This window comes from Mesoplodon bidens, assembly GCF_964165515.1.
Source record: "Mesoplodon bidens genome assembly, chromosome: 6".
In the NCBI taxonomy this organism is placed as follows: domain Eukaryota; kingdom Metazoa; phylum Chordata; class Mammalia; order Artiodactyla; family Ziphiidae; genus Mesoplodon; species Mesoplodon bidens.
Window position 1 is genome coordinate 13676145 of NC_138162.1, and position 14170 is coordinate 13690314.

Consider the following 14170-nt stretch of genomic DNA (forward strand, 5'->3'; position numbering starts at 1 on the left):
GAGTATAAACTCAGTAAGTATAAACTCAATTGCTAGATCAAACAAATACATTTGATCTATACATCCACTAAGACCATATGAGAATACCTATTTCTCACACCTTTTTGAACACTGAAATAATCTTTTTAATTATTGTCCATCAGACATACAAGATGGAAAATGGAATCAAACTATTGTTCTATTTCACATCTCCTTGACATTAATGAAATTGAACATATTTTCATGTTAACATTAGCCATTTATAATATTTTTGTGAACAAACTGTTCATATCCTTTGCACATTTTCCATTTAGCTGTCTCTTTCTATTGAACTGTAGGTACTGTATATATTATGTGGATATTGTTACATAGGCTGGAAACACTATCTCCCAGCTTGTTGTTTTGCTTTAACTTTTTAAAAGACATCGTTCATTAAACACAACTTTTTAAGTTTTTTAAGTAAGCTAAACCTGTCAATATTTTTCTTTGTGGTATTAGGGTTGGTGTTTGCTTAGAAAGGCCTTCCCAACTCTAAGATTTAAAAATATATTCTCCTATATTCTTTCCTAATAATTTTATAGCACTTTTGTTGGTTGACTTTTGTTTCATTTTCATTAAGATTTTCAATCTTCTGGAATTAATTTTTTGACTAATGTAGTAGGCATCTAAGTTTATATTATTTCCAATTAAAAAATTAAGTTGTCATTATAATGTGCTCATGTTGTATAGTTTTTGAATAAAGTAGTAAACAGTCTAGAGCAGGGATCAGCAAACTTCTGTAAAAGGCCAAATAGTAAATATTTTTGGCTTTGTGAGACAGTCTCTTTGACAACCACTTACCTCTGCCATTGTAGTGCAAAAACAGCCACAGACAATATGTAAACAAATGAGTGTAGCTCTGCTCCAATAAAACTTTATTAACAAAAATAGGCAGTAGGCCCAATGTGGCCTACAGGCTGTAGTTTGCTGACTCATTCTAGAGAGAATCAATAATGTGTAGGATAATAGGAGCTTATGAATTTGAAGATGTCACACTTCTGATGGAGAACTTTTACTAGAAGCAATAAAAGATCTGCAACAAATTCGGTGATATTAGGGTGCTGTAAATCTAATATACTCTTTTAAAAAAATTTTAAAGCACATAGAAATTAAAAACAATGTCTGTATTCAGAAATGTTGGTAACCTACCCTAAATTTCTTGCCACCATCTTTAGAAAGTGAAAGGTTCAGAGATTTTACCAAAGCCAAATTGTCCTGTTTAGTAAGTTTTTTAACCAGGGCCTCAGTAATATATCGAACTCCTTCATGTGAATCAGCTTCTGAAATTACACAAACAGATCATTATCAGTAGAAGAAGACACGAATACTTTGAAAAACAAATTGTCTTGATGTTATATAACAAAAAAAAAAAAATTTAAGCCATGCAAATGTAAAAACAGCTGGCTAGTTCTAATTGCAACGTTTTAATAATAATATTTTACTTTATGTAGCATTTCATAATAATGACAATAACAGTTATACTCTATAAATATTGTGTGCAAGCTTTGTGCTAAATACTTTACATTTAAAAATTTAATCTAGGGACTTCCCTGGTGGCGCAGTGGTTAAGAATCTGCCTGCCAATGTAGGGAACACGGGTTCGAGTCCTGGTCCGGGAAGATCCCACATGCTGCGGAGCAACTAAGCCTGCGCGCCACAGCTACTGAGCCCACGTGCTGCAACTACTGAAGCCCGTGCGTCTAGAGCCCATACTCTGCAACAAGAGAAGCCACCGCAAATGAGAAGCCCACGCACCGCAACGAAGAGTAGCCCCCACTCGCCGCAACTAGAGAAAGCCCGCGTGCAGCAATGAAGACCCAACGCAGCCAAAAATAAGATTAATTAATTAATTTAAAAAGTTTAATTTGTACAACAAACTTTTGGGATAGAAATTACTGTTCCCCTTTATAAAAGAAATTATAATAATTTATTCAAGATCTTGCAGCTAGAAATGTGCAAATCTAGGACTTGAACCTAGGCAGATGCATCTAAAACTTATACTTTTAATTATATGCAGCACTGAGGTTTTTAACAGTATTTTAATGTTAGCTATTTTAAAAATATATATATATTGGCATTATTTGTTTGTTTTTTAAAATTCTTATCTACAGTTCAAAAACACTGGAATTCTTAAAAATCCTCTTGTGGTGCTCCAAGGACAATGGTGCTTCAAGGACAAAGAATGACCCTCTTTCAGAAAGTTTCAGCGTTATACCCCGTTATACCCTCTACCGACTCTTAATCTCCTTCCCCACCATGTTGCCATGGTTACGAAATTCCTGAGCCCACCTGGGCGACGCCCACCTGGGCTACAGGGCCTGTCCCAAATAAGGAAAGGCATCTGCCCTTTCCCACTTCCACCCTATAGAAGGAAGGTAGATGTGCCTTGACCAATCAGTAAATGAAATTTTCACCTCGGACCATTCCTTTGCTTTCTGGCTATAAAAGCTGATCGATAGCACATGTTTGGGCTCGACTCTCCCAGACTACTAGGAAGTCGGCCCGCTGTTCTGGCAGCAACCCTTCCCTCTAATAAATTCTATCTTCTTTACACTCTGCCTTGAGTCTGGAAATTCTTTTCCAACCCACGTTCAGACCACGACACCTCTTTTCCTATTTCTTTTTTACGGTAGGAAACTCAAATTTGTTGCTCTTTTAAATATAGAGGATCATAACATATTTTATAGAGATAAAGTACTAACTTAGTGGATAGCACACCCTATCTTAAGACCTTCCTGGATATTGCAGTCACAGCTTGTTAAAGCCATGTTAGTATAGCACAGGGAACTCTACTCAGTACTCTGTAATGGCCTATATGGGAAAAGAATCTAAAAAACAGTGGATGCATGTATATGAATAACTGATTCATTTTGTTGTACATATGAAACTAACACAACATTGTAAATCAACTATACTCCAATTAAAAAAATTATTTTAAAGAAAGCTATGTTAAATTCTGCAAAAGCATCCAATAAAAGAAAATTGCCTCTTGGTTCTTTCTTTATGAATCAAAGATAATTAATCCTGGGTTCAGATCCAGGCTGTGGGCCAAAGTTTCCCTATGATTACTTATAATAAGTTAATATTACATTTATTTTGGTTCAAAATAAAATAATTTTTAAAATTTGGGCCATTCTAGGAAAGAACATATTCTAAAATATTAATCAAATTAGAAATAACAATGTACCAACAGGCAGCAAGGGTACAGTCAACTCAAGGCTGATAATGTTTATTAATAAACACTGATCAATATTCAGGTCAACAGTTTGATGACTGTGATTTCATGACTTAGCAAAGAAATCACAAAGTGTTCTTTCACACTTAATCACATTATAGATTCCCAGACTAACAGAACGCTTTTAAGAAAAAATAAAAACCTTGGTGGAACATTTATATCTCCCTTATGTGGAAATCAGTCCATTCACAGATTGCTAATAAGCAAGATGCTAATAAGCAGACTGGAATAGCCCAGGGGTGGATAGCATTTTTATACTGAATTAAGGCACTCCATTCTGAAGTGAACAGATATGCCCTCCCCCCAGACAAGGATTATGGTAAATTTGGCATATGAGCTTTAAGGCACTCTCCCACCACAGGAAATAAAGCTTCCTCTTTCAGGAAACTCCCTTCTCCTAACCCTTTCAGACATCTTCACCCTCACCCAGAAGCCTCCAGCCTCCACTGTCCCTACACAATTTCTGTCAATAAAAACAATGGTTCAAGTTAGTAGTTGGATATATGTTACATTTGGACCAAAAATGTAAGTTGAATATTTTCCATCTGTACTTAAGAGTATTTGGTGAAATTCTTAGATTAAAAGCAATACCTTGATGGTCTTGGTAGTCCAAAAGCATAGTGTTTTCACCTATAATCTCAACTTGCTCATACCACTGTCTTCCAGAATGAAAAGGTAGAGTCTCGGATCCACTTAAAGGTGAAAGTGACCTAGATCTCATATTGGACGTAAGAGATGATGGACTAGGAGAGTGAGATGATGGTGGCATCTTTGCTTTGGAAATTTTTTGCTGAGGACCTTTCTTCATTGCAAGAATAAAGCCAGGTATCCATCAAAACCTGTAAGAGTTTCCAGTATATTTAACAAGGTTAATTTTTAGAGCTATCAAACTATTTATTTCTAGAATTTTCAATACTACAAAGTTATAAACTCAGAAGTTATAGATGCTAGAACCTAAACTACTCCAAGGTGATGGGAGAAGACACTATTTCAGACATTGCTGATTACTTTACCAGAGGGAAAAGAGACCTCTTGAGGGTCCTGTACTGACACATACTCCAGACAGAAGCCTTACCTGTCATTACAGTTCTCAGTTTATTGGGCCAAACTGGTCACAATGTCTCTTCTACCCATAAGGGGTCCTAGATTGCAGGAAGGTGGAAATATTTGGCAACCAGCAGTATTTCATACTGATAATGAAATATAGGGGCAGTCTCTCCTTCCTGAAACAGTTTTTTCCTTTGGCTTCTGGGACACCATACTCTCCTGGTATCCTCCCGTCTCCCTGGCCACTCCTTGGCCTCCTTTGCTGGCCAAGGCTCTCTTATTCAATCTTTAAATGTCAGAGCTCCTCAAGTCTCTTCTGGTCTTTCTAATCTTAATTTAGACAATCTAATGCACACCCATGGTTCCCAACGCCACCTGTATACTAATATTTATATTTTCAATCCAACCTTTCTCCGAGTTCCAGACACCTATTCCCAACTGCTACCTGATATCTCATTGGCATCCTGAATCAACATGTCCAAACTGAATTTATCATTTCTCTCACTCCTTCCTCATTTTCCTCCCATCCTGTTCCTCCTCCACTGTTCCCTAACTATGAACAATGCTCTTGGGAATAAGACAGAAACCTGGGAGTCATTCTTGATGATTCCCTTTCCCTTTTTCCCATAACCAAACAATCACCAAGTTTTGTCAATTCGACCTCCTAAATATCTCTCAAAATAGTCCATTCTTTCCATCTCCACTGTCGTCTACTCTAATCCACGCCCTCATCAAACTACTAATAATAGCTTCTAACTGATCTGTCTACAAGCTCTCTTGCCTTCCTCCTCCATCACTACATTGCAGCCAGACTGATCTATTTTAAAAGTTAATCTATCTGTCTGTAATAAATGAAATATTTAACATGACCTATGAGGTCCCCCATGATACAGCCTTGTCTCTAGCCTCACATCTGTCACTGGTTCCCTCAACTCTGTGGCTCCAGCCATACGGACCTCTACATCTAATTTCTTCTGCTGTAAATGCTTGTCCTCAGTCTTGTCTTTTCCTTTTTTAAAACTTTTCAGAAATTCTCTCCATATAATCTGGATATTAACCCTAATCAGATATATGATTTGCAAAAATTTTCTCCCATTCTGTGGTTTCCTTTTTACTCTGTGATACTGTCTTTTGATGCTCATTTAAAACTTTTTAAGAAGTCCCATTTGTCTATGTTTTCTTTTGTTGCCTGTGCCTTTGGTGTCATATACAAGAAGTCACTGCCAAATCCAATGCCATGAAGCTTTGCCCTATGTTTTCTTCTAAGAGGTTTATAATTTTAGCTCTTACATTTAGGTCTTTGATCCATTTTGAGTTAATTTTTATACATGGTATTAGGTAAAGGTCCAAATTCATTCTTTTGCATGTGGATATCCAGTTTTCCCAGCACGATTTCTGAAGACTTCCCTTTCTCCATTGAATGATCTTGGTACCCTTGTCAAAAATCATTTGACCAAATTCCTTTACTTGTTATGTAAGAAAATTAAGGCCCAGAATGGTAAATGACTTGGTCAGACACAATGCTAGCTGGCATCAGTTCTCCTCTCAAATTAATTTGTAAGTCAAATCACATAATTAATCTAGTAGAATATAAGTTCCATGAAAGTAGGGATATTGTTCACTGATGTATTCCAGGCCTAGAACAGAGCCTTAAAGATAGTAGATAATTACTACTTATGGAATGATTTATTCATAAAGAACTTGGAACCAATAAAATGCTATTTAGTACTTCAGCCATAGGATATCTTCATGAGTAGTATTAGTTCTCAATACCAAGAGCCCTAACTTACAAGTTAGGTTTATGCAAAAAACATTTTCATGTTATACAATTGCTCTTATAAGTACATTGCATAAATTATAAATTTGACAAACTTTTAGACCAAAAAATCTTATAAGAAGCATAGGTCTTGAACAAAGCTGCATTAACAATGATTCTATTTTTGCTCAATATCCACAATCTCCCCTACTCTCACTACTTAAAATGTGAAGATAAAACACAAATTCTTTTTTTAGAAAAGTAGTTTGCAATCCAAAGTTTTTGGATAGCTCCAATCTTAATGCCAGGGACTTCCCTGGTGGTCCAGTGGTTAAGACTCCATGCTTCCACTGCAGGGGCCGCGGGTTTGATCCCTGATTGGGGAACTAAGATCCCACATGCTGCGTACAGCATGGCCAAAAAAAAAAAAAGAAAGAAATAATAATAATAAATCGTAGCTTAAAAAAAAAATCTTATTTTAATTTTTTTGTTGTTGGCTGTGCCGCGCAGTGTGGCAGCGTGTGGATCTTAGTTCCCCAACCAGGGATCGAACCCGCGCCTGCTGCATTGGAAGCATGGAATCTTAACCATTGAACCACCACGAAAGTCTAAAAAAAATCTTAATGCCATATAAATTGGTATTAGAAAGAGATATTATAGTGGTTTGATGTGTGAACATCTTCATATATAATAAATACACCTTCACAGGTATGTACATGGGTATTATTATACAGGCTGGGATTTTAAAGAAACTTATTTTTTAAATGCTTAGAACACATACAATATATGTAAAGGAGGGCTGCCATTAATATATTGAATCAATTAACCAACATTTAACAGATGTTAGTACCTTTCAATGACTATATAGTCATTCTAGGAATGCTGATCTTGCCCAAAACATTTCTGGAATTCCTCTTTGGGTCCTGCTTTCAGAATTAATTTATAATTCTCACAAGAAAACTAGATCCATCACTTCAACTACATTTTGTTCTTATTTTCCCAGTTTGATTATTAACTTTACGATGTGCCAAATATTGTGATAAGCTCTTGTATGTATCATCACATTAGAAGGATTAAACAAAACAACTCTATGAAATAGGTGTTATTATCTCCCATTTTAAAGATTAAGAGGTTAAATAATTTGTTCAAAGTCCCATAACTAATTGGTTAAGCCAAGACTTGAATCTTGATCTGATTCCAAAGCCCATGACTTCATTACCATGTCATACTGCTGACTGAGTTTTCTGGAGGCCAGATCATGTTTGATTCACTCTGTAGGGCCTAGGATAGTGCCTTAGACAAAACAGATCATAAACAAGTGCCACTAAACAACCTTGATTAATGGACGACATACACTATAAAAACTATTCCTGAAGGAAAAACAGAAAATTTAATACAATAATAGCATCACTGAACTCATGATCTAGCTTCTTAAGGTGACTAGTTTGAAGGTAACAAAAACCTGCGAAATTTTTAAAAAGTGACTATTATTTCACAGGTATACAGTACAACATGGCCAACTACCTTGTTCCAGTAGTCTAGGTCACTTTAAAGTGCAAATCTATTTCTTTACTTTCTCTTTCACTTTTTCATGTCATATCATCCCCATAGGTCAGAAAAGCTTTCCCCCAATTCACGTACCTGCTATTTATGCCACAGCCACAAGGTTTTAGGTCTTAATTTCAGAAGCGTGGTAAACAATTTTTGTCTCACCATTCTGCCAAGGCAAAAAGTCTCTTAGTAATACTCCTCATTCTGTGTTAAGCTGCACTGGTGCGCTCTTTCTAAATAATAATATACTCAAGGTTGAGAAGAGCTAAGAGGCATGTACTTTAATAGTATAATTTAATTCATTCCTGAATTAAATATAGTTTTCATAAAGGCAAGAGATTTAAAAGATAAAAGAGGAGAGGCACAGGGCCCAGTTCCCACTTGTACATGTCTTTCTCTATCCCATAGCATGATAGAAAATTATAAAATTAGAATGATAGTATGGTACATGTTACAGAGATATAGCTTACATATTTTTTTAGTTTCTTGGTTTAAAAATGCACATCCTATATTTTTATGCAATGCAATTATTCTGTATCCTGCACCTTAGTCTTATCTCTAAATTCTTAAAATATTGAACCATCCTGAATTCCTCTCAGAACATCCTAATAACCAAGACTCTTTGGGCCTCACTAGAATATCATGCAGTCCTTTGTTACCTCACCTGATTAGAAAAACTCTGCCTTACTCATTTATAGAGTTAAAGAAATATATTAGAATGGATTCCAGAAATTGAAATCAACTCTTTCCTTTAATGAACTGTAACCTGAAAGATTAAATGATGGTTCCAAAGTCACAGTGCATTGCCAGACCCCCTCCCTTGGTTGCCATAGCTCCTGTAAAGCCTGGACATAGGGTCTCATACAACAGCTAACTCAGTGAAATGAGGTTAGGGATTTACTGTGCTTGAGAAAGGCTGGCATTATTTCAGAGACGATCACCTGCGGGTAGTGACACCTTGAACCACAATTTAAAGAGACAGATATGGATGTTGTTTGACCTAGGCTGTAGTTTGCAATAATATAAACAAAGACTAAGCAATAGAAAAGAGAAGATAGAGCTGAGATGTAGGGTTAGAGTGTGTGAAGGGCAGGATAAAGAGAAAACAAAACAAGCAAAACAAGTCCAGAGCTGGAGACACATTTTGAAGGTCCAGAAGGTAGTCTGCAGAGTAAGGAAAGCTGTTGGATGATGTGATCATCCGAATCATATGACCGGGCATCCTGTCATTCTCAGACTCAGATACTTGCCTTGATCTAACAATCCCCTCCATCACAGCTTAGTAGAGACCGCACCTCCACCTCTATCCAGCCTTTCCCAACATTCCTAACTTTCCACCTTCTTCTCTGATCTTTTCCAATGAAGCAGACCTCAATAATTCTCAAACCTTCCTTCTCTCTTCCCAGCCACTCCAATACGCAAATATCCATCCCCATTTCTTGACCTCCAAATCCTCTCCACTGCATCCCTTAGCCCTTTAATCACATCTCAGTACTTTCCCTACAATTCGACTTCATCCCATACCCTCACCCATTTAAACATATTACTCTCTAACTAGTCCTTTCAAATATCCTGACTCCTATTCCTCTCTAATGGCAATTCTCCATCCTGTGCTCGTCAACCTCTGCCTCCCGTCCTTCATCCTATTCCGATTGCCAAATTCTCCCACAAATTCTGTTCCAATTCCCTAACACTGTATTAGTCTCCTCCATTTCTCTATAGTTCTTTCCAGTACCCTGACTCAACACTTCTATATCCATCTTGATTTCCCAAACTGCTCATCACAGCAAATATTCTAACATCCTAATCCATTCCAATACTCTGACTTCTAATTAACCCCTCTTCAAACAAAATAATCAAACCTCCACCCATTCCTCTTCATCTCAACCCAACTGCCTATCTATTTGCCTTTCTCTTCCAACACCCTGACATCTGTGTCCCTCTGCATCCTATTAACATCCTGAACTCTCCTCTCACATCTCTCTCCATTCTACTCAGGTACCCAAAAAATCAAGCTCCCCATCCCTTTCCAGTATTTTATTTATTCAGTCATCCAATTTTATTCGGCAACTTTTATGCACCAAGAACTGTGTTAGGCTCTAAGAATACAGGGCTGAGAAGGCAGGGTTTCTACACTCAAGACGCACAACAGGATTAGGTCTCTGCACCAAATAGCATCCTTTACAACACCTTACAATTAGAATTAAATGATTATTTGTGAAACGACTTGATTATCGCTTGTTTCTCCTTCTAGAGTTTATGCTACAAGACAGTAAGGACTCTATCTGTTTATTGTTTGGCGCACAAGAAATATTTGTTGAATGAGTGAAGAAAGGACTGTGCTAAGCACTCTAAAGACATTACCAAATTTAAGTTCTCGCAGATGGTGTGTAAGGTCAAAATTATTAACCTCATTGATAAGCGACAGGGTATCATTGAGAATTAAGAGCTTGGACTCTGGAACTAAGCAACCTGAGTTCAAATGTTAATTTTCCACTTTCTGTGTGACACGGGCAAATTATTTAACCTCTCTGATCCACAGTTTCATCACTTTTGAAATGGGGATGAAAACCTCATACAAGTTATTTTAAATTCTAAATCAGTTAACGCAAAGGACTAAAGGACTCAGAACTGAATCTGGCACACAGTGTACACTCGAAAGTAATTAGCGATTATTTTTTACAAACAAGAAAACATTTGCTCGGGAAGGTTAAGGACCACGCCCAAATCTCAGAGCCGGTAACACAGGTGGCCGAATCAAGACGTGAAGCCAAGTTTTGACTTCAAAATGCACCTGTCCCTTAACCGTTATACAACAAAGTATTTGCTCTTCCCCTCCTTCAAATATTTCTTCCCAATATCCTAACTCTCATTTTTCTCCATGTACTGTATTCCGCCCGATCCCAGGACGCCCGTCAGGATACTCAAACCATCCTGTACCCCTGTCATTCCCCGCATACACCTGGCACACCTCCTCCCTCCTCCGCTCGGTGGCGGGACCCCATCTTCCTCCACGCCGCACCCCACCCCTGACCTCCTCATTTCCCATCCAAACCTCCCTCCATCCTCCTCCTCCTCCCCACGCCCGTTCCGGGCCCTCCCCTCCTTCCCATCCAATCCCAATTCCCAGGCACACGCCCCCGCCCCGAATCCATCCCACGCTCGGTTCAGGCCTTCCCGCCTTCGCCCCTCACCCCCACCGCTCCGTCTGGATGCCGGAGAACGGCCTCGACCAGGGCCACTCACCACGGAGGAGCCGGGCCGAGCGAGCTCGCGGGCCGACGCCGGACGGAGAGGCGCTGGTCGCTCCCTTCAGGCGCTCAGCGGCGCGGCGGCCATTTTGTTGTGTTGTGCCGGTTGCCGAGGGGCAGTGCGTGCGGCGTGGGCGGGGCCTGCTGCGGTCGCGCCCCTCCCCGGAGCATGGGGGCGGGGCCGAGCTTCCCGCCGCCTAGGACACCAGGGCCGCGGGCGCGCAAAGGCGCGCGGGAGTCGGCGGGAGAGGAGGTTCCCTGTGGTAGCTGGCTAGAGGCCTAGCGCTTTTCTCTGAGGCGAAGCGGCCGCCTCAAGGCCAGGCTTCGACTCGCTCCGTGGGGGCTGGGCCTGAGGACGACCTAAGAGACCGATGTGGCGCTGTCGCCAAGCTCCCTTACTTCCAGTGCCAGCCGTCTGGGTTTGAACTAGTGTGCCTCGCCCCACGCTCCTCCTTCTCGAGGCCCATTTCTGAGGCGAATTCTCTGCTTCAGGGGGCAGACGTGGATAAACCGCTGAGGGAACGCAGCTTGGGCTCCAGCTGCCCCCGAGGTTAAGGGAGAGAGAGCAACCTGGGAGTCCTGGCAGAGACTAGTGCTCTGGTTGTGAGAGGGAAGCCAAAGCCAGAAGCGGTTGAAGAAACTTCGGTTGGGGCTTGCCTGGAAGGGCTGCATTTCACCACGTATATTCAACAGATAGTTTGAGAATTTAGAACATACTGTGCTGGATGCCAGGGAAATACAGTGAATTCTTTTAAAAAACGTTGTCGCCGAGGACACCATTCCTGCACTCCAGCCTCCCATTTCCAAGTTGGTACCCTGGACAGTGTCACCATCAGTGGTTGCACCATCTCCAGAAATCGCCAACGCAGGCACCACCTCTCCCTTACCATAGTTCTCCAATCTTAACAGCTTGCTTGCTCGGAAGACCCCCGTCCCAGCACAATTCACTTCACTGTGACCTCCAATCCCTTGTTCTTACCGTTTTCTCACAGTTCATGGCCCATCTGTGTAACACTATTTTAGGAATTTCCCCTGTCTGTGCCTCAGTTTCCTCATCTGTGAAATGGGATAATCCTACCTACTTCCCACAGTTATCCTGATAGTTATAAATGTTCATGTATGTGAAAGAACTTAGAACAGTTCTAAGTTCTCTCACATGCCCTATAATATGTTCTCAATATGTTTCAGTTATTTTAGCATTAGGCAAAGGTTTCCCAGAAGAAGTGACGCCTCATCCTAAGTCCTGGAAGAAGCAAAGAACTTAGTTCAAGGAGTATGGGAGTGGGGAAGAATTTGCTTGGCAAAGGGAACAACTTCTGCAAACCCCAGGAGAAGGGGGAAAAAAGAGCTTGGCAATGAGCTGGACGTTAAGCAGATCAGGATACAGCCAAAAATCTGGAGTGTAGAAGCTAAAGCAGGAAGAGGGACCTTATGAACCATATTAGGCACTTGTAATTTTTCCTGAAGGCAGAGATGGATTCAGGAATAGGAAGTTCAGGTGGCTTCCAACAGGGGGCGCCATTCACACTCACATTTATGTGAATGATGCTCCCCTCTCCCCCACTATTTATGCAACACGGAAGGAGGCCCTTGGAGTTGTAGAAAAGTCAAAATTCATTAAAAGCTCCACGTTTTAAATTGAAAGGAAGATGTATCCTTTTTTTAAAAAAATCTAAGTTCAGATGATATTTATTTGGAATGTGTACCTTGCTGAATTTCAGTTCTATTATTTTTTGTCTTTTTGTTTTGACACTCGTTTCTTTTTCTCTTTTCCAACAGAGAATTGGATTTATGGTGTCACCTCACTGCTATGTCCCTCAAAGTCTGTAATGATATTTAGGTGGGATCCATTATCAAATCATGGTATGCTGGTGTAGTTCATTATCAATCTGATAAGTAGCTGGTAAAAATATACACAAAATCCAGAGGATGGTGCAAAACACTTATTTTTCCCTTGGGTAGTCTCTCACTCCCTATCCAGTTAACCTTGGGTGGCTACTTGCCAGTTCCTTCTTGGCCAGTTCTCCTCCTTCAACCAGATCCTCTGCTGGTGTCTAGCACGATGAAGGCCTTGGATAGACCTCAGGCCTTAGAGCAGTCAGAGGTGAAACCTTTCTCTAGCTAATTTGAATATTAACTGCCTCTCTTAGCATGCTAAAAGAACCTCTTTCCCCAAAGCAGGAGTGAGAATAGGAAAGGAGTGAGGGCAACTCTTTGATTCCACACTAATTTGTATTTATCTGATAATATGAAGTTGTTACTCTTCTGAGTTGCATTTACAATACAGATACTAACCATAGCAGAGTGACTTAGCTATCCCTCAGTTCTTTTCTCCAAATGATAGAAAGCTATTCTGTTTATTGTCACTTGCCTCATGTTTCACAATCCAGTTTAATAATTTTGCAGATTTGCTTCAGAGGAGAATCAGACTAAGGTTGTCAGGCAGCTTCCTGATGGGAGATATGTCTTATATTTCATATAGCACCCAGTAGAAATCCTTCAACCTTGCAGTTTCATAATCATATCATTTAATATTAATGGAGTTTCCTCTTATTTAATTTATCAGAATAACTTGGAAATTAACAAGATTGTACAAAGTTAGAATTTAGCCATCAGAGACAGGGCCAGTAAGACCTTGAGTAATTCATGAACTAAAAAGCTAAGATCACATGACTCCCCAGGAATAATAGCCAATGTCACAAACCAAAGGACTGATAGTCCATATAAAACTTTCCCAGATTCTTTTCAGCAGATTTATGGACTGTAAGAACTAGAGAGAATCTCTGGTTCTGTTATATCACCTAGCTAAACTCCTTCAATTTACAGTTTGCATTATTTTTCAGTCTTAAAAGATAAAGTTATTTTCTTCCATAGAAATGGTCAGGCTCTAGTGTTCAGTCATTGGTTGAGGGCTTCTTGAAAAGAGCGTGGCCTCAGCTTGAAAGCTAAGGTAGGGCTTTAAGGCATTAACAGCTGGAGGCTGTCAGCTAATATCCCCCTTGCAACTGATGGCAAGTTCTTTAATCAAGGGAAATCTGAGCAGCCCATCTCCATGGTTGTCACACTGCTTTGACCACCAAAGACACCATACTGTTGCTGAAGTGCGCGGAGGTATGTGCTGAGGGTGAAAGTGCCTGATGGCCAGGGCACTTTTGTTGTACTGAGGGAGGAGTCTCCTAAACCAGGAAGTCCTGGCCCTTGTCATTGTTTTTTTTTTTTTTCCTTTTCCAGTTTTATGAGATATAATTGACTCTTGTCATTGTCAATGCTAATCACCACTGTAACCAATCAAAACCATGCTACTGAAGTCTT

The 14170-nt window shown here is 39.8% G+C and overlaps 1 protein-coding gene across 4 annotated transcripts in view; it reads right to left on the bottom strand.

The window, feature by feature from the left end:
• The window catches only part of CNTRL (centriolin), an 84886-nt gene extending 73917 nt beyond the window's left edge, over window positions 1–10969 (bottom strand). For 3 of the 4 annotated variants that reach the window (XM_081237398.1, XM_081237399.1, XM_081237396.1), the window contains exons 1-4: window positions 10854–10969; window positions 7698–7773; window positions 3845–4092; window positions 1168–1298 (exon numbers count right to left, since the gene is read on the bottom strand). In XM_081237398.1, coding sequence (XP_081093524.1) covers window positions 1168–1298; window positions 3845–4061 — 348 coding nt within the window. In that variant the 5' untranslated portion in view covers window positions 4062–4092; window positions 7698–7773; window positions 10854–10969. The remainder of the gene's footprint in view (window positions 1–1167; window positions 1299–3844; window positions 4093–7697; window positions 7774–10853) is intronic. The other variant, XM_081237397.1, reaches the window with a different exon arrangement.
• Between the last annotated feature and the right edge of the window lie 3201 nt (window positions 10970–14170).